We start from the raw sequence: 26,912 nt of genomic DNA, 5'->3' as shown, positions 1-26,912 counted from the left end.
AACAAGCTGACATTCTAGGACAACCACAAAGTCTTTCTCAGTGGATTTTTCTTATTAACTGTTCTCAGTGCACTTTTTGTGTTAGTTCTGTGTAAACTGATACAGTACTGCTCTGACTAAAGATTACATTTTCACCAACAATTGAATGTCACTCACGGCATCTTTGTATCCATCACAATCTATAATAAAGGACAGACTCCTATGTTGTTGTGGTCTTCAGTCCTGAGACTGGTTTGGTGCAGCTCTCCATGCTACTCTATACAGTGCAAGCTTCTTCATCTCCCAGTACCTACTGCAACCTACATCCTTCTGAATCTGCTTGGTGTATTCATCTCTTGGTCTCCCTCTACGATTTTTACCCTCCACGCTGCCCTCCAATACTAAATTGGTGATCCCTTGATGCCTCAGAACATGTCCTACCAACCGATCCCTTCTTCGAGTCAAGTTGTGCCACAAACTTCTTTTCTCCCCAATCCTATTCAACACCTCCTCATTAGTTATGTGATCTACCCATCTAATCTTCAGCATTCTTCTGTAGCACCACATTCCGAAAGCTTCTATTCTCTTCTTGTCTAAACTATTTATCGTCCATGTTTCACTTCCATACATGGCTACACTCCATACAAATACTTTCAGAAACGACTTCCTAACACTTAAATCAATACTCAATGTTAACAAATTTCTCTTCTTCAGAAACGCTTTCCTTCCCATTGCCAGTCTACATATTATATCCTCTCTACTTCGACCATCATCAGTTATTTTGCTCCCCAAATAGCAAAACTCTATTACTACTTTAAGTGTCTCATTTCCTAATGTAATACCCTCAACATCACCCGACTTAATTCGACTACATTCCATGATCCTCGTTTTGCTTTTGTTGATGTTCATCTTATATCCTCCCTTCAAGACACCATCCATTCCATTCAACTGCTCTTCCAAGTCCTTTGCTGTCTCTGACAGAATTACAATGTCATCGGTGAACCTCAAAGTTTTTATTTCTTCTCCATGGATTTTAATACCTACACCAAATTTTTCTTTTGTTTCCTTCACTGCTTGCTCAATATACAGATTGAATAACATCGGGGAGAGGCTACAACCCTGTCTCACTCCCTTCCCAACCACTGCTTCCCTTTCATGCCCCTCAACTCTTATAACTGCCATTTGGTTTCTATACAAATTGTAAATAGCCTTTCGCTCCCTATATTTTACCCTGCTACCTTCAGAATTTGAAAGAGAGTATTCCAGTCAACATTGTCAAAAGCTTTCTCTAAGTCTACAAATGCTAGAAACGTAGGTTTGCCTTTCCTTAATCTAGCTTCTAAGATAAGCCATAGGGTCAGTATTGCCTCACGTGTTCCAATATTTCTACAGAATCCAAACTGATCTTCCCCAAGGTCGGCTTCTACTAGTTTTTCCATTCATCTGTAAAGAATTCGCAGTAGTATTGTGCAGCTGTGACTTATTAAACTGATAGTTCGGCAATTTTCACATCTGTCAACACCTGCTTTCTTTGGGATTGGGATTATTATATTCTTCTTGAAGTCTCAGGGTATTTCGCCTGTCTCATACATCTTGCTCACCAGATGGTAGAGTTTTGTCAGGACTGGCTTTCCCAAGGCCGTCAGTAGTTCTAATGGAATGTTGTCTATTCCGGGGGCCTTGTTTCGACTCATGTCTTTCAGTGCTCCGTCGAACTCTTCATGCAGTATCATATCTCCCATTTCATCTTCATCTACATTCTCTTCCATTTCCATAATATTGTCCTCAAGTACATCGCCTTTGTATAGACCCTCTATATACTCCTTCCACCTTTCTGCTTTCCCTTCTTTGCTTAGAACTGGCTTTCCATCTGAGCTCTTGATATTCATACAAGTGGTTCTCTTTTCTCCAAAGGTCTCCTTTATTTTCCTGTAGGCAGTATCTATCTTATCCGTAGTGAGATAAGCCTCTACATCCTTACATTTATCCTCTAGCCATCCCTGCTTAGCCATTTTGCACTTCCTGTCAATCTCATTTTTGAGACGTTTGTATTCCTTTTTGCCTGCTTCATTTACTGCATTTTTATATTTTCTCCTTTCATCAATTAAATTCAATATTTCTTCTGTTACCCAAGGATTTCTACTAGCCCCCGTCTTTTTACCTACTTGATCCTCTGCTGCCTTCACTACTTCATCCCTCAAAGCTACCCATTCTTCTTCTACTGTATTTCTTTCCCCCATTCCTGCCATTTGTTCCCTTACGCTCTCCCTGAAACTCTGTACAATCTCTGGTTTAGTCAGTTTATCCAGGCCCCATCTCCTTAAATTCCCACCTTTTTGCAGTTTCTTCAGTTTTAATCTACAGTTCATAACCAATAGATTGTGGTCTATCTGATACCTTTCAGTATCTCCAGGATTCTTCCATGTATACAACCTTCTTTCATGATTCTTGAACCAAGTGTTAGCTATGATTAAGTTATACTCTGCATAAAATTCTACCAGGCGGCTTCCTCTTTCGTTTCTTACCCCCAATCCATATTCACCTACTACGTTTCCTTCTCTCGCTTTTCCTACTACCGAATTCCAGTCACCCATGACTATTAAATTTTAATCTCCCTTCACTATCTGAATAATTTCTTCTATTTCATCATACATTTCTTCAATTTCTTTGTCATCTGCAGAGCTAGTTGGCATATAAACTTGTACTACTGTAGTAGGCGTGGGCTTCGTGTCTATCTTGGCCACGACAATGCGTTCACTATGCTGTTTGTAGTAGCTTACCCGCATTCCTATTTTTTTATTCATTGTTAAACCTACTCCTGCATTACCCCTATTTGACTTTGTATTTATAACCCTGTATTCGCCTGACCAAAACTCTTGTTCCTCCTGCCACCGAACTTCACTAATTCCCACTATATCTAACTTTAACCTATCCATTTCCCTTTTTAAATTTTCTAACCTACCTGCCCGATTAAGGGACCTGACATTCCACGCTCCGATCCATAGAACACCAGTTTTCTTACTCCTGATAACGACGTCCTCCTGAGTAGTCCCCACCCAGAGATTCGAATGGGGGATTATTTTACCTCCTGAATATTTTACCGAAGAGGACGCCATCATCATTAACCATACAGTAAAGCTGCATGCCCTCGGGAAAAATTACGGCTGTAGTTTCCCCTTGGTTTTAACCGTTCGCAGTACCAGCACAGCAAGGCCGTTTTGGTTAGTGTTACAAGGCCAGATCAGTCAGTCATCCAGACTGTTGCTCCTGCAACTACTGAAAAGGCTGCTGCCCCTCTTCAGGAACCACGCGTTTGTCTGGCCTCTCAACAGATACCCCTCCGTTTTGGTTCCACCTACGGTACGGCTATCTGTATCACTGAGGCACGCAAGCCTCCCCACCAACGGCAAGGTCCATGGTTCATGGACTATGCAGACTCTAGATATCAAGCACTGCCTTCCGTGCACTGCTCGGTGTGAATCCCATATCTCTATTAAAGTTGTAGACATGTTGTGGGAATCTGTGGTTAATGGTATGTTGAACTTTAAACAGTGACAAAGTTTGCATGATTTCCATGGTATTTATTTATATTCAGGCATGACATTGACTCGCGCATGCTGTATAGCTCAGTTACATATATTATTTAGCTGTTTTTCCTTACTGTACATATCATGTTACATGATAAAATTATCAGTATTCTTAATTTTTAGGATTATTTATTCATTTTTCATAAAAAAATTAAGTAATGCATTGTACACTTCATTAACAGTTCCACTTTGGACCCTAATCAATTTTACCAGCTTTTATTAAGGCATGCCTTTATTTCTCAAGAAATAAATATGGAGTTCTTAATTACATGGCAGTTGGATTCATCAGTAAGCATCACAGTCACTGACTCAAATGGAACTGAGTAGTAGTTCATATTATAGAACTTCATCTTTCCATGATGGACAATGTATTTTATTCCATTTATGGAGTCAGGGTAATACCATAGTTAAAGATGTCATTGAGTGGCTGACTGGTAGATGGTGCTAGCTATTGGTCAGTAAAGTTCATAGTTTTGAAATTTGTCATCATGTTAATTGTTTAAGATCTGTGATGATTGTTTAAAACTTTAGTAGAACACAATTATAATAGCAGAGATAGTAAATATTAAAACTGCACTGTTTGCCAAATATTAATAAATATTTGTCTCTCTGATTTTTTTACAGGATTGTGTCCATTTTAACTGTGTTTGTCAACAAGTCACTCCTAAGCGGCGAAACTGTGAATCTCAATGCACCACTTTTTGTCACCTGGTACCAGTGTGTCGTATCATCATTTGTCTGTTTTTCCTTGAGTACCCTTAGCAAGTGGTTTCCAAGCATTGTGTCCTTCCCGAATGGGTCCCCCTTTCAAAATGAAGTATTTTTAAAAGTATGTTGCATTGCTATTTAACTTGTGTATTTGTTATATATATACATATAAAAATGTATGTAACTGTAAAATATTTCAATTTTCAGGTACTCCCTTTGTCAATATTGTTTACTGGAATGATAGCATTCAATAATTTATGCTTGAAATATGTTGATGTATCATTTTATTACATTGGTCGCTCTTTAACTACTGTCTTCAATGTACTTCTGAGCTATATAATCCTTGGTAAGTTAAATGATTTTTGTTTATTATATAAAAACATTTATCATAATTAATTGTATTTTTTGTCCATATAAGGTCAGAAAACATCCTTTAAAGTTGGTGCTTGCTGTGCTTTCATTGTTGGAGGCTTTTGGCTTGGCATTGATCAAGAAAATGGAATAGGTATGTATGTGAAGAGAGAAAAATTATGCCTAAAACATTTTGGCTGTTTTTTTAGTTAATAACTAAGAGCTGCTGTTCTTACAATTTTAATACATCATTTATCTGCATTTAAATTTACACATAAAATGCTTTGACCCTGAATTCATATCATTTATAATTTGATAAAACTTACTGCCACCTGCACTGGGAATAAAGTATAGTAGCATTTATCTGAGCATAAAAATTACATTACTACATTGATCTAATGTTTTTAACATATCCACCCACATTTAATGTGAAACAGTAGTCCAAACAAATAACAAGCATCCTGAGAGGACAGTCAATTGAGCACACAAATGAACCAGAACAGAATGAGGAAAATTGACCTGTGCTTCGGGATTGTAATTGATAGATTTCTAGTCCAACTCACTAGTTGAAACTGTCAGTTGGCTGCAAATGCCAACCTCGATGTGATGCTGCTGCCATTGGTTGATCATGCCACTTCCTGATGGCCAGACCCGTGTTGACAGGTGCAGGGCTGGAAGAATTGAATCTTAACAAGATGAGCCAGCACCTCGCATCTCGTTATGTTCACAGCTGGTGAGGCACTGATGTGGTAGATGTGGTAATGTGAGGTACCACAGTTCACTTTCCTTGGTGGGGTGACTGTGAGATGGTGCACATCCAGTGTCCCTCTCCACTGCAACATAGGATGGCATGTGAAACCCAGGAAAATGAACGCAACATTGTCAGCAGGTACCAGCCAAAAGTTCCCTGTTTACTGCCACCAGCGAGTAGGATAGTAGGGCTAGAAATGACCCTGGCAGTGATGGCTCTGTCACAGCTGGACACTCAGGTGTGGCACCAGGTCAGGGGGGGGGGGGGGGGGGAGATCATCTGAGGCCTTGGTAACAGGAGCAAGAACTGGCTGGTAAAGTGCCTACTGACCATCTGATGCCATCGGTTGGTACTGAAGCTCATCCACATCCAGCTTCTGATGCATGGGCTTAAAAAAAATTGGATGTGGGCGAAGGAGGCAATATTACACCCAGTGGAGGAGATGGAGGTGCAGGCAGAGAAGCAGGCTCCAAGGATGGATGAGGAGGGGAGAATCCAGACACTTGGAAGGAAGAAGGCCTGGGAGTTGAGTGTGGGGCAGTGCAGGCCAGTCCAGTCCCGTCCCCTGCCCATGGAAGGAGTTAGTATTTGGTTGCCACAAATGCTGGATCCTGGCGGTCGTCCACAGCCAGCGAGGTCAGAGAATAATTATGCTGCAGACAGGCCACAGGCCGGTAACCATTGTGTGAAGTGAGAAATAAGGATTTGAGTACCAGTCTGGCACAAATTTTCACTTGTCACTATTAAATTTATTTCAATGCCCAATTGCAGACAATGTCAGAATTTATTTCATTTCATCGTTTGTATGGCTCTGGGATCAGGAACGATGTTTGTTCTTTCATACCTGTCCGAAAGAACCAACAGCACCTACATATAAAAAGTGTATATATAAACTTTGCAAACAGTTACTGCCTTCAGAGCTATGTGGTACATTTCATAAAATTATCAGCATTCACAGATTGCTCAAAGTAAACCTATGATTTACTTAACATCAAATGAAATTTACTGCACCGCAATGCCCACAAGTGTTGATGTTGTCAAGACCAGAGATAAATTTGTGAACTGTGCATAATTTGAGATGATCAGCTATGTATACTGTCATAAACAGTGCATGAACAGTCATGCTAGTATAAATTGGCAGTTAGGCCTTATGGAAGCTGTAGCCTGCAATATTCCCTTTGAAATGGCTGTCCTCTGTAACATAGCTGTATATGGGTGAATGTGTGATGTCTAAAGGTGGAATAATTAGAAGCTCAATTTGTACACTGGCTGCATCTGTTATGAATTTTAGTAATTTACACAATAAGTAGTTTTCTTTCAAACTGTTTGAATTTTACGAGTAGCCGCTAAGTCAGTCAGTGATATATTATTGTCTCTGGATTTGCGCTAAGAGACATTCTTCATTCAATAACAACAGCTTTACCGAACATTGTTTTTCACAGCAGGGTGTGATGATATGTACATTCACAAGTGTACTTCCTAGGTCAGTGAAATGGGCCGAAGTTTCTAAGTTACTGATAATCACAGCACAAATGTATAGGGATGCATATGAGTGTTGAAGTCTGTTCCTCATTCAAGTACTATATTACAAGTCCTTAGCTAAGTGCTTTTTCTGTGTATATCCTTCTCAAATATCTATTGGTCAACACTGAAAATGAATTCCTTTAGTCTTGAAAAATCCTTCAAAGTGAATCTTTCATTCTGTCACAGAGTGTGTGCTGTTTGAAATTTCCTGACAAATTAAAACTGTGTGCTGCACCAGGACTACAACCTGGAACCTCTCCTATCGCAGGACGTGCTCTTACCAACTGATTTATTCAAGAATGACTCAAGACTCACCCTCATAGTGTCAGTTCTCTCTTTACTTCTTCCCCACTCGCCATACTCCACAGAAGCTGTCCTGCGTACTTTGCTGGACTAGCATTCCTGGAAAGGATGGATATCAATGTTGGCTTAATCTCAACCTAAGGATTGTTTCCAGAATTAATTCCTCCCAGGAGTCATGTAACTCTTTTTGCAAGTATGTGTATGGCAAGCCCGGGACCTCGAGCTATTGCAGGACCTACTTCCTTTCTTGTGCTGCAATTTCCCATCTCCAACCATCCTTGCTTCCCTTTCTTTCTCATGCTGGCAGCCTTTGATGTTGACCAAGCTATTTCCCGGGGCTATGCATTCTTTATTTAACACCTACATTCATTTACCTTGCATCGCTTTTCGGGTGAAGTTATTTTGGTCCCCTTCTTGGTTTGTCCTCCATTTTCAATTTTTTTCTCTGCATTGTGGACCAACTCAGGAAGAACACATTAACTGCTCCCTACTGCCTACAGTGTTGTTGAACCTCTGTGCACAATAACTGCATAGACTCATATATGTGGTCAAAAGCTAACAATGTGGTGGGGTCGTCATGTACCCTTTTGTTAGAGGCCCCTGACAACACAGGGATCACATTTCTGATGCCTGAATGGTAGATTCTTATGCACGTCAAGGAGTAGATGCCCGCTGTACAGGGGCATCAGGACTCCTGGCAGTGGCCATTGTGCCAGATGATCTTTGATATAGCTAGGTGGTGCTCTTGGGGAGAGCCATCAATTGGAGTAGGTGGCATCAGCAAGGATATTTTGCTCATGAAACATATAAAATTGAATCAACACAGTGGCCTTTCTGATTCATTCATCTCAACACACTGGCCTACATGTGTCAATGTGGACAGTTACAGTCCTGGTGTTTTCCCTACCCTGGCTACCCCATGGAAAGAGAGACTAGCCATATGACTGTGAATAAAACGATTTACTCAGTACCTGGTGTGCCCTAGAACAAATGGAGGTACTTCTGTGACAATAAGACCATTATATTTTGTGGAATACACAAGAAAAGCTTGGAGAATTTGACTCATTGGGAAAATTTTTTGCAATGGATCAGTATTGATTAAGGCCTCGTCAGCTGCACAGTCTCAAGCTCTTCAGGCATATGAATGATTGGGTGACATACCAGTGTCTAATACCCCACATAAAACTTTGTATGTGCAAGGAGTTATCTTTCATACAGACCTTACACACCAAGCAGACAAGGGGCTACAGGTTAATCTCAGATGGCAAAGTATACATTTTGCGCAATGCAAAAAAAAAAAGGTCCCAAGGATAATTGAATAGATAAACGAGTGCTTTCATCTTAGCCTTTGAAGGAAATGTCCTCTTAGAAAAGTTAGTTACGATGTACAGGTGTGATGTGAAACCTTGTGTTCAGCTGCCCATGGGATGTCTGTGATGTTCCCTTTCGCATGGCAAACTCAAAATGTGGAAACTGTCTATGATCAGTCCACGAAGGTCATCCTTGTGAACAGCCACCATTGTGTATCGGTTGTACTGAACACCATCCTCCATGTTAACCAGTTTGCCCAGTATTAAAAAAGAGAGAGAGACACTGCTGCCAACCCCCTCCCACCCCATCTCAATTTTTTTCCTTCTAGATCTACCACCACCCTCCACTTCGGGAACCACTTCCCACAACTGGCCAGAGAACCAGCTTTTCCACCTTTGGCATCCCAGTCCTATGTGGGACTCTCTCTCTCTCTCTCTCTCTCTCTCTCTCTCTCTCTCTCTCTCTCTCTCTCTCTGCCCACAGCCTCCAACATGACAATACATGCCCTAATTTTCATTCCTGACTTTGGCCCACTGTATCTTAACCATGATGGATGCTCCATTATATCTTAGCCTTGATAGCTCCTCCTAGCTGCTGGAAACCTGCTCACCTTCCCTAGGTGTGCATCTTGTATAGATACATGAAACACAGAATGCATTATACTTATCTAATTCACCCGTTCTCATTTCAAACTACCACTATTACTGGATGCCCACTCCCTCGACCTGTCCTTTTGACGCATGCAGTAAGTATTGACAAATGAATTGGGTGTCAAGTTTGCCCTTGACTAGAATTGTCAGGGGTTGGCATTTTGTCTGTGACCATATCTACGAGGAATTTTTATACAGTTGTAACAGTAAAGGTATATCATGTGGCAATTTGTACTAGGGCCCCCATCTTTAATTGGACAGGGTTTTCTTGGTGACAGGAGTTGGGTAGGAGATAGTGGGTGGGAGATAGTGGGTGGATGAAATGAAATGTTGTGTGGCTAGGGCTTCCCGTCAGGTAGACCAGTCACCTCATGCAAGTATTTTTAGTTGATGCCACTTCAGTGACTTGCGTGTCGAACAGGATGGCATGATGATGAAGACAACACAACACCCAGTCCCCAAGTGGAGAAAATCTCCAAACCAGCCAGGAATCAAACCCGGGGCCCTTGCATGACATTCTGCCCCACTGACCACTCGGCTGTCTAGGCGGGCAGTGGGCGGATGTACAGTATGTACTGATCCTAAAGGTAAAGCTATCATCAACCAGAAGGTTGATTTGAACACCACATTGCTTTAACAGTCGTGACGTTATTGGATGTTGTGTGCTCTAACCTTCCACTGACCTTGAAATAGAGTTACTCAGCCAGTTGTAGTGGAACATAGAGTTTAACATGGACTCCAAACCGTAGTGCAGTTAGACATTTTTCACATTAACAAACATTGCCAGAGGTCAAAAGAGTGATAACAGGGTGATCGAAATTGTAGAATTGACTGAGGATTGAACCCAACACCTTGAATTTATCTGTGTCAGAGAGATACACTATGTGGTATGAAGGATTTGAAGTGGAAATGAATAAGGATAGACAATGATCTTGTAGACTGGTGGATTTTGAAAACTCTTTGTGGTTAGGATTAATTTGGAGGAAGATCTCATTCAAGAGGACTACAAAAGGCTATTGACGCCCTAGCAGAAAATGTGATAAACTAGTTGCAGTTTAGGATGCTTATATTAAAAGCACTGGCTAAAGGATATTTCTTAGAGAATGTAATCAGTCACATTTACAGGAAAGGACGTAGTAGATTAAAAGCTGGCAGTATATTGGGGAAGGTAATGGCAGTAAAACTATGCGCATAGGATATGTATAATGTATAATAAGGAGGCAGCATTAACCGTATCAAACAGGAAGGCTGGTGATACAAGAATAAGGACTGCATAGAGGGGACACTGGCATCTTTAATGTAGGCTATTAGGTTTGTTGGCTGCAAGGTAAAGGTAGTGGTCAACAATGGCAGAAATCCTATCAGTGGCACCACAGTAGCCAGTCACAATGGGCTAGTCGGGATGTTTGAATTTAGGTGAACCACTTTGGGATGGGTGTAAGAATTTAGGTGGGCATTAGAGGTCAATTTGGTCTTCTGGAGTGGAATCTAAGCAGCAAGGCTTGCATGTGAAATATCTGTTGCTCAATAGTTCATTTTAAATGGTAATTTGTTGTTTTTCCTCATACCAGGGAAGACAAATTTCTGTTTGGCATTTTGAAAGAGTTAATTTATCTCATCCACAATTGTTCAGGGCAGTTCTGTAGTTCATTCTTGGTATTTAAATGGCTGCTCTTTTTTTAATGTAATTACCTTACATCTTCCAGTTGCACAATATTACTTTAAGTTCTTTGGAACCTGTCATTGCATGTGTGGAAATTGCTGCAATGAATGTGAGATAAAATTTGATACTCATAATGTAGTTTCTCTATTTTACATACTGCAAAAATCATCACAAGTTTTCTTGAACCAACTGAATTGTATATTTCCACGAAGACATGTAATTTCTCTTAATATGTGCAACCTGACATTCACACTGACTAATGTCAGTCTGTAATTTTTTCCCCTTGTTATTTTGTCAGTATTTGCATGTTGTTTTGGGAGTATTTGTTTGTAGTTCTAATTAGTTTACTTTGCCAGTACTATAATTGTTTTTTACATTGCTAGATTGGAGAGTCACTGTGTGTGCCTAATATGGACAGTAAATCATACAGTTAGACACATGTTTCTGTGTGATCTTAACATGTAAGCACTTTGTCCTCTCATTACGATACCAGTGTGCATTGTCCCTACAGAGGGGATAGTAATACTTTACATTCTGCTGGCTTAATTCCAAAAATATGAGTCTTTAATGTAACATTCTCTCTTTTTTTTTTTAGGAAACTGCATGTGCATTTTCCTGACAACAAATTGCCTTTAACTGGTGCTATTTTAGTGAGAATGCAATATTTAATTTGTTTGTTACTGGCTTTGCTTTGTTTTGATATCATCAGAAATTGCCTTTTTAAATTGTTTTATGCTTGCAATCACAAGAATGGTTTGTATATCAATTTATTTCAGCAGTATTAAACACTTGTTTAGTTTCAGTATTACTGTTGTTTAGAAGCACCACAGTAATAATTGTTTTTGTTCACAGGATCATTTTCATTACTGGGCACGCTGTTTGGTGTACTGGGCTCACTTTTCCTCTCTCTTTATTCTATATACACCAAGAAAGTTCTTCCAGCTGTAAATCAAGAGATATGGTTGCTATCTTATTTCAACAATGTTTATTCTTGTATCATATTTTTACCATTCATTGCCCTGACTGGTGAAATTTCAAATATTTTAGCATATGATAAATTGCTTAGTCCATTATTCTGGTTTCTGATGACAATTGGTGGATTTTTTGGACTTGCAATTGGCTTTGTCACAGCGCTTCAAATTAAGGTAGGTGCCTCTGGTTTTTGTATTACTCCAAAAAATAATGTGTGCTGACTGATTTGTGATAAAAGTTTTTCCCCCTATATGACTGCATTTCTTCAGTGCATTGTGTTATAATGATTTTGTTGTAATTTGTTTTTATATCTACAGCTATACTCTAGAAATAAACCTGATGTGTGTGCCAGGGAATTACTAACTTCAATGGGCATTCTTACAGTCTAATATATAGGCAGTGTGTAAGAGGTGGTGTCGTACAGTGCCCAGGTGGTTAGAACATCTTTGTAGGTCAGTGTAGTCTAGACTGAATGCAGGGAGCGGGCAAGGTAGATAGTACTGATTATCAGTTGGGCAAAACAGTTACTGTTTGAAGCAGAAATGACTGTTAGATAGAACTAGCATGTATCTCTAGGCTTGATTGAAGGATAGTAAGAAACTTTGTTGTTTTATTACACATTTATTGTTTTGTGACTGGTTTTGTTCATTGGACATCATCAGGTTGCAACCTGAAGATCTTCAATGTATGAAACTGGTTGTAACACAATAAATGCGTAATATTACAGCTGAGGTGGTTTTCATTAGTCATTAACATTAGTGTCAGCTGTGGTGCTGAACATGATCAAGATTAGTTTTTCATGTAGTTGTCATTTTTTCTTGTGAACAACACACATGGTATTTTCAAATTTATTAGAAGGAAAGTATCTCGGGGGAAATGTGTGTGTGTAAATTTACAGTTACTTCATTACAAAATATAACAGTTTGTTAAGTGTGCACTCTTTGGCAATTCAGAATTGTGGAGTGAAAATATTCAAATTGGTAACTTGGAATAAAATGCTAATATATCAACGTGCTTAAGAGCTGCATTAAAGATGATCTCCCAATGCTCTTCAAAGTGAATTTTCAGCTAGCCTCTCATTTAATCTATACTGCCTGAAAAAAAAGTGAAGCACCCAGAAGACATGGTGGGATGAAAATGTGTATTCATACACATACACATACACCTCATGAGTGGATATGTGTTGTAATTCTCTGTGACAGATAGAACATTTACCAGAGTGAAATAGTGTTGTTTGTGTTTAGTGTTGTTACCAGGACTGATAGGATATACAGGGGATAGGAAAAGTAAACTTTAACACCTGTACTTACTTGGGAATAGTTTATTAATAGGGGTTGGACTCCAATTTGGCCATAATGCAGCTGTGATTCTTCTTGTAATACTGGCATATAATGATTATATAGTCTCCAGTGGAATGTTATGCCACTCTTCGATCAGAACCTCTTCTAACTCCAGTAGTGACGAGAGTGGCGGAAATCTGCTCTGGAGTCTGCCCTCCAATACCACCCACAAGGGTTTGACAGTGTTGAAGTCCGTGGACTGTGCTGGCCAGCAATGACACATGCTCCTCATACCATGATTGTACTGTCCTGGCTGTGTATGGGTGCCTTATTGTCCTGAAATATGGCATCATTGTTGGGGAACAACATTTGAATCATGGGGTGCACCTGATCACCCAAAATGTTCACATAATTGTCGGCTGTAACACAGCCTTTGATAGTAATGATGGGACCAGCAGAATACCATGATATGGCTGCCCACACCATCACACTTCCACCTCCATGCTTAACCGTTGGAATTAAGCAATCAGGATTGTGGACTTCTTTTGGCATTCTCCAGACATAAATGTGACCTGATGTTGGAAATAATGAAAATGTTGACTCATCAGACCATGTGACATGTTTCCACTGATTGCCATCTAGTATTTCTGCTCCCGACACCATGTTTTATGCATCTTTGTGGTGGTTGTTGTCACTAATGGTATAGCAGCTCGTCCATGAATATTTGCTTTATGGAGTTTTTGGCAGACAGTGTCAATGTATACGGGGTCTCAAAGATGGGTATTGAGCTCTGCAGTCACTTTAGCTGCCATAGTCTTGTGTTGTTTTGACACAATTTGTGTTAGCATACGACGATCTCTGTCATTTAGTTTCGATTTGCACCCACTTTTACGTCTACATGATGATGTCTTTCCATGCCTTGTGTAAGCTGTCATGACTGTTGAAACAAGTGCTCTTGAAACATTCAATAAGTTGGCTGTCTTGGTTACTGATGCTCCAGCTAATCAGGCCCCCACAATCTGCCCTCTTAGGAACTCTGTTAGGTCTTTCATTGCATGTCGACGTCAGCCTCTGAATGCAAATACGAAGTGTGCACTACTCGTAAACAACCTGCACTGATGCCTACTGAACACACATAGTCCAGCGTGACACGTGCCTTACCTGCATTGTTGACCATCAAACACAAACCATCCCGTTACTACCACAGTTCACATTATTGTACATATCCTCTGTATAAGAGGGCATGGACAGCATGAGATGGTGAATAATCGCTGTGGGGGACATGGTGGTGCCAGGTACTCATGTGATATAGCATTACCAGAACCTGACAGAGTTTGTAAGGGGGTTTCATTGTGGGTCTCCATTTGGTCAGCTGGCCAAATTGTGTAATATCCATCTTTGTGGGGCATTTGGTTGTACCAGTGGCCCAGTGTTTGACTGCTTGGGAACATGAAGGCAGGCATACTAATTGTCCAGGTTCCAGTCAACTATGTAAGGATGATTGCTGCATTGTGCACAAGCTCATCACAACCCATTCATATCTGCCCCTGCCATATGAGAACAGATAATGACTTCGTGAAACATTCTGTGTCATCTTGCACCATCGGTCAGAGATCAGCTGCAACTAGACTGGGAAATTACTGTTCCATGTACAGGCTGCTGTTAACACCATAACACAATCGGCTGTGGTTGAAGGGGTACCATGACTGGGAAGTGCGGACTGCTGGTGATGAGTGTCGCTTTGTGTTCAGCAACAAACTGTAGTTTCACATTACCCCAGATAACCATCATTGGCACAGATTGTGGTGACCTGGGGATATGTCCCATTTTGCAAGTGTTTTGGAGAGGCACAATGGTATTACTCATGATCTCATGGTGTGGGTAGCCATTGGCTATGACTTCATCCCATGACTGGTAATGACTGAGGGGACTCGCATGGCACAACGGTATGTCACGGACATCCTGTGTTCTCGTGTGTTACCTCTCATGCTACTATATCCTGGTACCATTTTTCAGTAAGACAGTGCTTGTCCATACATGGCATGTGTGTCTGTTAATAGTCCAAATTATATTGAGAAGCTCCCATGGCCATCAAAACCCCAGATCCCCCCAGGGGGTCCACAACTCTTTTGTGGATACGTGTGTGGCGAGCACGGGGCCCCGAGCCATTGCAGCCTTCTTTCTCTCCCGGGCTGCCTTTCCTTTCCCTTCCCCTCCTTTCCCCTCCATACCCCTTTCCCCTCGCCCTCTCCTCTCCCTCCATTGGTGTCCTTGCTTATGTTGGCCCCCGCTATCCTCCTGGTTCTGTTGGTTTTACACTCCGGCTTTGTTGCGTAATCATCTCCTCCTTTTGGCATTCCTTGGTCCCCCTCTGGGGTTTGACCTCCATTCCAAAATTTCTCTTCCGTAGTGTGAGCCATTTGGGGAAGAGCACCTTACCTAGTGTCTCCGACGTGTGCCCTTCTAGTACATTCCACCTTTTCTTTTACGTCGTTGTCTGATGCTAGGGTGCATAGCCAGCACGGTAGCCAGCCCGTGTGGTGGGGTCGCTATGTACCCTTTTGGTTGAGCCCCCTGAACACACAGGGATCACACTTCTGATACCTGAGCTGTGACCTCCTCATGCATGCCTTGGAGTGGTTGCTCGTCATCCTGGAGCATCGGAACTCCCGGCAATGGCCGCCGTGCCAGACGGCCCTTGCTGTGGCTGGGTGGCGCCCGTGAGGAGAGCCCCTGATCGGAGTGGGTGGTATCAGGGCGGACGCTATGCAGATGAAACGCATACGGGTCCAAACCTCTGGCCGCTCTTCTGCGGCCGTCTCTCTGCGTGGTACTGATTCCTCAAGTGCTGCTTCTCTTGCTCCTTCGGCCTTCCCTTCCGTGGCTACCCCCTGGGAGGAGGGTCAGGCCCGTCGTCTAGGGGCAAAACCTTTCCCCCGTTATTTAGTTTGCACTAGGACTGATGGAGATACTTTCACCAGTGTCAAACCTTTATTCTTTGTGGAACACATTGAAGACAAGTTCGGCGAAGTGGACTCCCTGAGCAAGATGCGGTCGGGTTCGTTGCTGATAAAAACTGCTTCGGCTGCCCAATCTGCGGCCCTTCGTGCTTGTACCCACCTTGGCACAATTCCCGTGTCCATTACCCCTCACCAGTCTCTAAATATGGTACAAGGTGTGATTTTTCACAGAGACCTCATCCTTCAAACTGATGAGGAACTTCGGGACAATCTCGGACGGCGGGGTGTTCACTTCGTCCGGCGTGTTCAGAAGGGTCCTAAGGATAATCGTATTGATACTGGTGCCTTTATCCTGGCCTTTGAAGGGGATACCCTTCCTGAGAAAGTTAAGATTATGGTCTATCGCTGTGATGTGAAGCCGTACATCCCACCTCCTATGCGGTGTTTTAAGTGCTTGCGTTTTGGCCACATGTCTTCTCGCTGTTCCCAGGACCCCCTCTGTGGCGACTGTGGACGTCCACTCCATGAGGGGAGTCCCTGTGTTCCCCCTCCTGTATGTGTAAATTGTCATGGTAGTCATTCTCCACGTTCAGCAGATTGCCCAGTCTATAAGAAAGAAAAAAAGATACAGGAGTATAAGTCCCTTGATCGTTTAAGCTACACAGAGGCCCGTAAGAAATATGCACGATTGCACCCTGTGTCCATGCAATCTAGTTACGCCTTGGTTACATCTTCATCCCTTCCTCCCCCTTCCTTACCCCCATCCCGGACCCCTCTCCTTCCCCCCTCCCCTGCGGCTCCCACCCCCTCTCCTCTGGGCGCTGCTCCCCCTCCCCAGCCGGAGAAGTGTCCCACTCCTTCGGCGTCTGCCGGTCAAGGGCGCCTCTCCCGGGATGCCCCTTCCCGGCACCTTCCAGGTCAGAGGTCTGCTGCAGCGCGGCGACCGCGAGAGCCGCGGTCTATCGGCCCCCAGGTCGCCCGGTCTCTTTCTGTTCCTGATCTTGCTGCAGCTGGCTCCATTATGCCACACAGCCCTCCTCGATCTCAGCCTGAAAAGAAGAAGAAACATAAGTCCCGGGACAAAGAGCCTCTGGTACCACCGGAGGTCCCTTCCCCGACTTCGCAACCGGATTCTGACCTGTCTTTTATGGACGTCGCCCCCTCCTTGTCGGTGACGGGTGGGGACCCGGCGGTATGACTGGATTCAGCGTGTTCAGCCCTCATTTAACCCATCGTTCTGTGGTTCTCCAATGGAATTGTAATGGCTATTATCGTCACCTTCCGGAATTGAAATCCCTTCTCTCGTCCTACTCAGCAGCTTGTGTGGTTCTCCAGGAATCTCATTTTACTGATGCTCACTCACCGACCCTCCGTGGGTTCCGTGTTTTCTGTCGAAATCGGGTCGGACCCTTGCGGGCTTCTGGTGGCGTTTGTACGTTGGTCCGTACAGACATTGCTAGCACGTGGATTCCTCTCCAAACTACATTGGAAGCGGTTGCTGTTAGGGTCCACTTAGACTCTGCAGTCACAGTATGCAATCTTTATCTCCCTCCTGACAGGACTTTCACACCTGCTGCCTTAACCACCCTTCTTCAGCAACTTCCTCCTCCCTTCCTCCTCCTTGGGGATTTTAATGCTCATCATCCTTTGTGGGGCAGTGCCTTTCCATCTAGACGAGGTCTTCTTATCGACCAATTTATTGCAGACCACGACCTGTGCCTTCTTAATGATGGCTCCCCTACTCATTTCAGTGCTGGTCCTGGTACCTTTTCTGCCATTGATCTTTCTCTTTCTTCTCCCTCTCTCCTCCCTTCATTACACTGGTCGCCACACGACGACCTTTGTGATAGTGACCATTTCCCGTTGATTATCACGCTCCCTTCCCGCTCCCCGATGGATAGGTTACCTCGTTGGTCTTTCCACCGCGCCGATTGGGCTCTATACACTGCCCAGGTCGAGTTTTCTCCCTCTTTGTCGGGTTGTATTGATGACGTCCTACGTGACGTGTCTGACGCGATTGTTCGCGCTGCTACCCTTGCTGTCCCGCGCTCATCTGGCCAATTTCGTCGTCGGCCAGTCCCGTGGTGGAGTACGGCCATTGCCATTGCCATCCGTGATCGCCGTCGAGCTTTGCAACACTTCAAGAGGCACCCATCTGTAGCCAGCCTTTCTACCTTTAAGCGCCTTCGCGCTAAAGCCCGTTATTTAATCAAACAGAGCAAGCGGATATGTTGGGAACGATTCGTTTCTTCCCTTGGTTCCACTGTCCCTCTGTCGCGGGTATGGGCTACACTTCGCTCTCTCCAAGGTTGCCATCGGCAGTCCACCCTCCCAGGCCTTCACCTCCCAGATGGCATTTGTACGGACCCATTAGTTCTCGCAGAACATCTTGCGACCCATTTTGCCATGGCATCGGCGTCGGCCTCCTATCCAGCTGCTTTCCTTCATCAAAAACAGCAGGCTGAAGCTGTCGCCTTATGTTTCACCACTTGTGCGTCAGAATCTTACAACGAACCTTTCACTGAATGGGAATTTCTTTCTGCTCTATCTTCTTCTCATGATACGGCCCCTGGCCCCGATTCCATTCATAACCAGCTGCTTCAACATCTCAGTGCTCCACAACGGCACCATCTTCTTCGGGTGTTTAACCGTATCTGGCTCCAGGGTGACTTCCCTTCTCAGTGGAGGGATAGCATTGTGGTTCCTGTCCTTAAGCCTGGTCAGAACCCCCTATCTGTTGACAGCTATCGGCCAATTAGTTTGACCAATGTTGGCTGTAAGTTACTTGAACGGCTGGTAGCCCGTCGGCTCACTTGGGTCCTCGAATCTCGGGATCTATTGTCCCCATACCAGTGTGGCTTTAGAGAGGGACGATCTCCAATCGATCATTTACTTCGCTTGGAATCTGCAGTTCGGCAGGCTTTTTCCCAGCGCCGCCATTTGGTTGCAGTGTTTTTTGACCTTCGCAAGGCCTATGACACGGCCTGGCGCCATCACATCTTACTAACCCTACATCAGTGGGGTCTTCGGGGCCCACTCCCGATTTTTATCCGCCAGTTCCTGATCCATCGGTCATTCAGAGTTAGAGTTGGTACTGCTTTTAGTTCTCCACGGACCCAGGAGACGGGCATCCCACAGGGTTCTGTCTTGAGTGTCCTTCTTTTCCTCATTGCTATCGATGGACTTGTGGCCTCTGTCGGTCCCTTGGTCGCTCCTGCCCTGTATGTGGATGATTTCTGCATTTGGGTTAGTTCCTCCTCGATGGCATCTGCAGAACGGCAGCTCCAGGTGGCTATACGGCGTGCCTCTGCATGGACCCACTCACACGGGTTTCAATTCTCTCCTTTAAAATCGCGGGTGGTCCACTTCTGTCGCCGTACTACGGTCCACCCTGATCCAGAGCTCTATCTTGCTGCACAACAATTGCCTGTGGTTCCACAGTTTCGTTTCCTGGGTCTTCTTTTTGACAACAAGCTCACTTGGCTGCCCCATATCAGACTCCTGAAGGTAGGATGTTTCCGTAAACTCAATGTCCTTCGCTTCCTTGCCCACTCCTCTTGGGGTGCGGACCGTTCCCTCCTCCTCCGTCTTTATCGTGCTCTAGTTCTGTCACGTTTGGACTATGGTTGTCAAGTTTATGGTTCAGCTGCTCCTTCCACGCTGCACGTGCTGGATCCGGTCCACCATCGTGGTATCCGTTTGGCCACCGGTGCCTTCCCTACTAGCCCTGTTGATAGTCTCCTGGTTGAAGCTGGGATCCCCCCCCCTTTCTGTTCGGCGGTCCCAGCTTCTGGTGTCTTATGCCCTTACTATCCGTTCTTCTCCCGCTCATCCTTCCTATTCTATCCTATTTCCAGACCATGGACGTCGCCCGCCTGACTCCCGCCCTCGGGCGGGTTTACCGGTTGGGCTGCGCCTTGCGTCTCTTACCCGTGATTTCCGGCTTCCTTCTTTGTCCTGTCTTCCTCGCTCCCTCCCCTCCACCCCTCCTTGGTTAGTTCCTCGGCCTCGAATTCGGATGGATCTCCGCCGCGGTCCGAAAGATTCCATCTCCCCGGTGGTGTTCCGTTCCTTTTTCCGCCAAATTTTATGGGAGTTTCGGGATGCTGTTGTTTTTTACACTGATGGCTCTAAATCTGCTGATCATGTTGGGTATGCCTTCACGTCCTTTGTTGGAACGGAAAATCATCTGCTGCCACCCTCATGTGGGGTGTTTACCGCGGAATTGATGGCCATATCCCGGGCCCTTACCTTTATTAAACAATCCCAACACAACCGCGTTTTGTTATGTACGGACTCGATGAGTGGCCTTCTTGCTATTGACCGGTGTTTTTCGCGCCATCCCTTGGTCTCTGCCATCCATGACCATCTCGCTGATCTTCACCGTGCTGCTTGTTCCATTGACTTCCTATGGGTCCCGGGCCATGTGGGTATCCCGGGTAATGAGCTCGCTGATCGTTTGGCTGGGGGAGCAGTTACTTACCCCCCGTTTTCTGTAACCCCTCCTGCAGCGGATTTACGGCTTCACATCAAATCCCACTTTGCACAGTCATGGGCCAGTTCTTGGGAGGCTACTCCACTGTCTAATAAACTTCGTGCCATTAAGGTGAATCCAGGCCCATGGCGTTCTTCCTTTCGCCTCTCCCGCAAGGACTCGACCACACTGTGTCGTCTCCGCATTGGCCATACCAGGCTGACCCATGGTTTCCTTTTGCGTGATGAGCCACCCCCGCTATGTGGTTGTGGAGCCTTCCAGTCAGTGGCCCACATTTTGGTTGAATGCCCCCTTCTTTTGGCTCTGCGTGCGAAGTACAGACTCCCCCACACTTTACCTTTGATGTTGGCTGACGATTCCCGGATGGTCTCTCTGGTTCTAGGTTTCCTCCGGGAGAGTGGTTTTTATTCTCAGTTTTAAAGTTTTTAATCTCCCTCTGGTGTTGGGGCAGGGCGGTGAGTGTTTGGGTGTCTCCCACTGTAGGCGGTGTTCAGAGATTCCCGATTCACCTCCCTGCCTGGAATCCTCTTTTCTTTCCCTTTTACTCTGTTTCTACCCCTTCTTTTTAAGGCTTGGTTAGTTTTTCTATTCCCATCCGTACTTTCTGCATTATAGCGGTTGTCCCTTTTAAGTCACAGGTGGTCTTGCCTATGCTGCTTCAGCATAGTGTTGGGTTCGTTCTCTTGCCAACTTCCCTCGTTTGTTTTTACTAATGACAACGTGACTGCCCTTTTACGTTTCCCCTTTTTCCGTTTTATTGTTCTGCCTTTTCTGAGATGTCCCGTTAGCAGCATGGAGTCTATTTGAAACAAGGGACTGATGACCTCGCTGTTTGGTCCCTTTCACCTCAAACAAACAAACAAACAAACAAAACCCCAGATCTGCCCCCGATAGAACATGTCTGGGTCCAGCTTGGATGTCAGCTCTGTCCCAGTATCCATAATATCAAGGACCAGTTATAACAGTTGTGGGTAATCACTGAAATAAGATCACATACCCTCTCAACTTGTGAAGTTTCATTTCCTCTTCTCCTTCTGGGTGCATTACTTTTTTTTAAGCAGTGCTTGTACCTACTGAGTTGTCTAGTCATGACTCGTGACCTGCCCCCACAGGGCACACTCCACTGCAGAGTGAACAATTCATTCTGGTTACATGTATTGTAAGAGAAGTTGTGGATAAAATGCAAACTTAGAAAATGTTTTACCTTCATGTTAGCTAGGTTCGTAATTGTCGCTATGTTCTGAAAGTTTTCCTTCAATCACTTAATATGTCTGATGAACTTTGAGGACTAACATTTAGGTAAGTTATATCTAAGTTGGTGTAACATCTGCAGGACTGATTTTTGTTAAAAGAAATAATAATAATAATAATGCACTTATTGCTTGAGGGTTATTGTTAAAAGAAGTCTTTGTTCCTTTATTGACTGTACTAATTAGGCATAAGTCTGCACGTGATCATTTGAAAATGGCAATTGTCACTGAAATCAGCTGGTACTGTATGATGTGTAGATGTGTGTCTAATTAATACAGTCAATAAAAGAACAAAGGTTTAACTTAATAACATTTAAAAGACTATGGACTCTGGTTTGAGTAAAATATTGAGTGTTACTAGTTTAGGAGATCGTAAATAAGTATGACAGGAATCTTGACTGAATGCATACCGTTATCAATGAATATATACATAAAAAAGGGATATATCTACTTGACACCTCAGGTACTCTCAGTACATCTGTCATTAACTCAAACAGATGACCTTGTATAGGATTTGGCACATTTAATATGTAATCAAAAGAAATTCTAGTTCCTTTTTGTAACCATTACATCCTGAAATGGAAGAATGGTTAAAATAGTTGGCAAACAATTTATTACTCACATTGAATAAATAAAAATTAACAAAATCTGTACAAGATTGTACAATAGAAACAAAGGTTTGAAATTTACATTGTTTGATAAAATTGTGCCCATTTGAAAATAAGTAAGTGCTGTGGATATTTTGTCATAAGAAGCTTTCTTTGAACATAATGGTCCCTGTGCTTGCAGGATATTTGACAAGATATGTGGAAGTTTCTGGAACTTTTCATTTTGTAGTATACGCACAAGATTTTCCTACATGTAATTTCAATTTGCACTCAGATATCAGAAAACAACTCAGAACATAGGAGAGTTTTGAAGCTTTTCTGATGATGTTGATTGCATTTCATGAAGTTATTGCTTTTTATGTATAAAAATGTGCAGTTACTTTCTTCCATCTGAACCTGCGTAATAATGCTATAAACTATCAATAATCAAGGCCATAGTTTTCCATATAACACGTTTCACTCACTTGCCTCTATTTTTCCTTAATGCATATGCACTAGTTTCTATGTTATGAATGAAAGCACACATAACACTAGTGTAATGTTCTACAATATTTATTATTTACGAGGGCAGTTCAATAAGTAATGCAACACATTTTTTTTCTCGGCCAATTTTGGTTGAAAAAACCGGAAATTTCTTGTGGAATATTTTCAAACATTCCCGCTTCGTCTCGTATAGTTTCATTGACTTCCGACAGGTGGCAGCGCTGTACGGAGCTGTTAAAATGGCGTCTGTAACGGATGTGCGTTGCAAACAACGGGCAGTGATCGAGTTTCTTTTGGCGGAAAACCAGGGCATCTCAGATATTCATAGGCGCTTGCAGAATGTCTACGGGTCCCTCGTTGTCTTACCGAACACCATAAAGAGCAAAGGAGAACCATCTGTGCGGAATTGCTTGCTCGTCATGTGGCTGAGGGTGACAATTTCTTGTCAAAGATTGTTACAGGCGATGAAACATTGGTTCATCACTTCGAACCTGAAACAAAACGGCAATCAATGGAGTGGCACCACACCCACTCCCCTACCAAGAAAAAGTTTAAAGCCATACCCTCAGCCGGTAAAGTCATGGTTACAGTCTTCTGGGACGCTGAAGGGTTTATTCTGTTCGATGTCCTTCCCCATGGTCAAACGATCAACTCTGAAGTGTATTGTGCTGCTCTTCAGAAATTGAAGAAATGACTTCAGCGTGTTCGTAGGCACAAAAATCTGAACGAACTTCTCCTTCTTCATGACAACGCAAGACCTCACACAAGTCTTCGCACCCGAGAGGAGCTCACAAAACTTCAGTGGACTGTTCTTCCTCATGCACCCTACAGCCCCGATCTCGCACCGTCGGATTTCCATATGTTTGGCCCAATGAAGGACGCAATCCGTGGGAGGCACTACGCGGATGATGATGAAGTTATTGATGCAGTACGACGTTGGCTCCGACATCGACCAGTGGAATGGTACCGTGCAGGCATACAGGCCCTCATTTCAAGGTGGCATAAGGCCGTAGCATTGAATGGAGATTACGTTGAAAAATAGTGTTGTGTAGCTAAAAGATTGGGGAATAACCTGGTGTATTTCAATGCTGAATAAAACAACCCCTGTTTCAGAAAAAAAATGTGATGCATTACTTATTGAACTGCCCTCGTATTTCACCAACTGGTTTTCAGTTATTAAGCCATCATCAGGTACACAGATAATATATGTGGTGCGTTGAAATTTCTGTTGGATCAAAGATTTTAAACTAATGCCTCTGCAAAGTATCTCCCTTTCCAAAGATGAAAATTGTTAATTTTAGATTTAGGAATAAAATGGGAGGAGTTATTTAAGAGAAAATCCGAAAACTTATGAAAAAAATTACTTCATATAATGACAGCTGCTTCACTTGCCTGCTTAATCTCTCCAGTATATCCTATCTGTTTGTAATTTAAGACCTGTTAAAGACAAGATTATTTTGTTCAGCCTCTCCTTTGGAACAAGTTTGTTCAATTTATTTTCTTCTAAGAATAGTTGTTGTAATTTGTTATATAGTTCATTAGTTAATGTGTAACACATTTTATCTTAGTTAGATAATCGTACATCACTTTTTCACTGAAACAATTTCTCTCATTTTATCCTAAATCTAGCAGTAACAATTTTCATCTTTGGGAATGGAGATACTCAGAGATGCATTAGTTTAAAATCTTTGACCATACAGTAATATTTTTGTACCTGATGATAGCGTAACTGCTGAAAACCAGATTGTGAAATAAATAATAAATATCGCAGAATACTCCACCAGTGATGTCTGTGCTTTCATTCATGCTTTATAAAATATTCTACCAAGAACTGACAGAACAATCAATCAGTGCAACTAGCTTCCATCTTTACCATGATACAATTTCCACAGTCTGAAATTGTTACCATCTCAGAATTTACAAATATATTTCTTAATACAGAACTACTAACAAAAGCTCCAGAAACGAATTACTGTCATCCACAGATAATCAAGTAACAGTGGCAAAAAACAACAGAGGTGATGAGCAACTGATCAGAATATTTGCAGGAATGTCTCGTATGTGATGCATTCATGCCAGTACCGTTTGCAAACATATAGCAGTTTGTCTGTGATGATGCCTGCCTATGATGAAGAGTATCTTGCGGATATTGTAGAGCAGTCTCATTATCTCTGGCGCTTGCTAGGTCAGCACTATGCAGGTCACTGGTAAGCACACTAGTAGTTCATTATCATTTGTACATGCTTCCATTATCAAAGCAGAACAACAGATCACCCAACTGTGTAATAATGTAAGGCCTATTGGTGTAATTATTGTGTTTTTGTGTGTATCGTCTGGAGATAGTATGCATTCAATTTTCAGTCATCTATGCCACCTCAGTATAACTAACAAAACAGATTTATGATGAAGAATCTCTCTTCTCTTTGGTTCTCTTGGGATTCCACTCCCCTTTCACTTTACTAGCTCTCATTTGTTATGTTGGATGAAGAAATTCATAGTAACAGCTACACTGATTTCAGATTTCACACACGTGTGTACACCTCCTTTACCTGCATATGTCAATATATGTAGTTATCAGCAGTTTCACCAGATTTTTTGTCTGTGGTTCTGTGTGTGTTAACCTGTTGACATGTTATCAAAATATATCATGTTTAGGTGTGGAATGTAAATCCTATGTGATTTTCTGCAGGTGACATCTCCACTAACACACAACATTTCAGGGACTGCAAAAGCTTGTGCACAAACGGTAATTGCATCATACTGGTATGATGAAAATAGACCATTTTTGTGGTGGATATCTAACTGGATAGTGCTCGTGGCTAGTGCAAGCTACGCGCGAATTAAGCAGCATGAAATGGAGCAAGAGCATAAGGCTCAGAAAACTGAGCGTCTTTAAGACTTTTTATTTAATTTTTACTGACTAGCACACTTAAAAAGTTATTGTGTTTAAACTGTTTTGTTGAACACACAACTGATACTTAAAGAGAAAATGTGTGTTACTTTACCTTTATCAGTATTTTATGACTTCTTGTATCAAAAGAAGTAAAATGTATGTACTGTACTGAGTTGTTGAAACTGAGATAAATGTGTTAATCTTTAATTTTTATTTCTGAGTGGTAAGAGTTCCTTATGTGAAAAATATGTACAGTAATGTAGCTTTCGTACCAAATATATTAGCCTTTTTCTTTGTAAAAGGAAATCTGCAATTTAGTCATTATGTTTTTATGTGTGAGTTACTACTTCTTTCAATTTTATTGCATAAAAAGATAGAAAGAAGGCCCACTTTTCACATGTCGTAAGAAATGTTAATATTGTCAGGGAAAATTGGTGTGTTTCACCCCTTATTCTCAACGTGTACCTTGATGACTGACAGCCATTTGCCATATATAATGGGTCGGGTCAAACATAGTTATGTTGTACTGCATAAATATGATATAAGTAACACTGTGTTTTTTTTCTGAACCATAGTAGTTATTTATGTCATCTGTAGATCTTTCTTATGACCAAATGGCAGTAGAAAGAGGTCTGAGGAGTGACATGTAAGTAGATTAATATATGGTAGTGAATGAGAAAAAGAGTTTTTACTGCTGGTCACAGTGTGTGTACCCAGTTATAGACATTGTAGTATAGCGTGGGAACACCGTCTGATAACTGCATATTTCATTTAGTATAGCAATATGTATGTCTGGTATCCAGCAGCATCACCAGGTTGCACATCATCACATTGTTTAACAGTGCTTGTTCACATAGTCATGCATTACTATTGTTATTTAAAAAGAATGTGAAATGTGAATGAATGAGATGGCATAATAGTAAAATATCCAACCTGAACAGGTGCCATAAAAGAAGAAACATGCCATCTTTAAACATTTGATTCTACATTGTTGGTATTAATATAAAATTTTAGGCACTGCATGAGCAGAATCTTGTCTCCCCATATAATCTTCACATTCTAGCATTACAATGGACAAATACCACAGCCAACAGGTTGAAAATAATTTGTAATACATTGACCTAGGTTTTGACCCCTGTAAGCA

The 26,912-nt window shown here is 42.5% G+C and overlaps 1 protein-coding gene across 2 annotated transcripts in view; it reads left to right on the top strand.

Annotated features, from left to right (window-relative positions):
• Window positions 1–26,276, top strand: part of LOC126183765 (GDP-fucose transporter 1) — a 43,051-nt gene extending 16,775 nt beyond the window's left edge. Inside the window, exons 2-6 of one of the 2 annotated variants that reach the window (XM_049925994.1) lie at window positions 4,191–4,395; window positions 4,482–4,620; window positions 4,693–4,779; window positions 11,680–11,972; window positions 25,565–26,268. In XM_049925994.1, coding sequence (XP_049781951.1) covers window positions 4,191–4,395; window positions 4,482–4,620; window positions 4,693–4,779; window positions 11,680–11,972; window positions 25,565–25,771 — 931 coding nt within the window. In that variant the 3' untranslated portion in view covers window positions 25,772–26,268. Of the gene's footprint in view, window positions 1–4,190; window positions 4,396–4,481; window positions 4,621–4,692; window positions 4,780–11,679; window positions 11,973–25,564 lie in introns of both variants that reach the window. The other variant, XM_049925996.1, reaches the window with a different exon arrangement.
• The last annotated feature ends 636 nt before the right edge of the window (window positions 26,277–26,912 follow it).

This window comes from Schistocerca cancellata, chromosome 4 (genome assembly GCF_023864275.1).
Source record: "Schistocerca cancellata isolate TAMUIC-IGC-003103 chromosome 4, iqSchCanc2.1, whole genome shotgun sequence".
In the NCBI taxonomy this organism is placed as follows: domain Eukaryota; kingdom Metazoa; phylum Arthropoda; class Insecta; order Orthoptera; family Acrididae; genus Schistocerca; species Schistocerca cancellata.
This window is presented reverse-complemented; position numbering and strand designations above follow the sequence as displayed.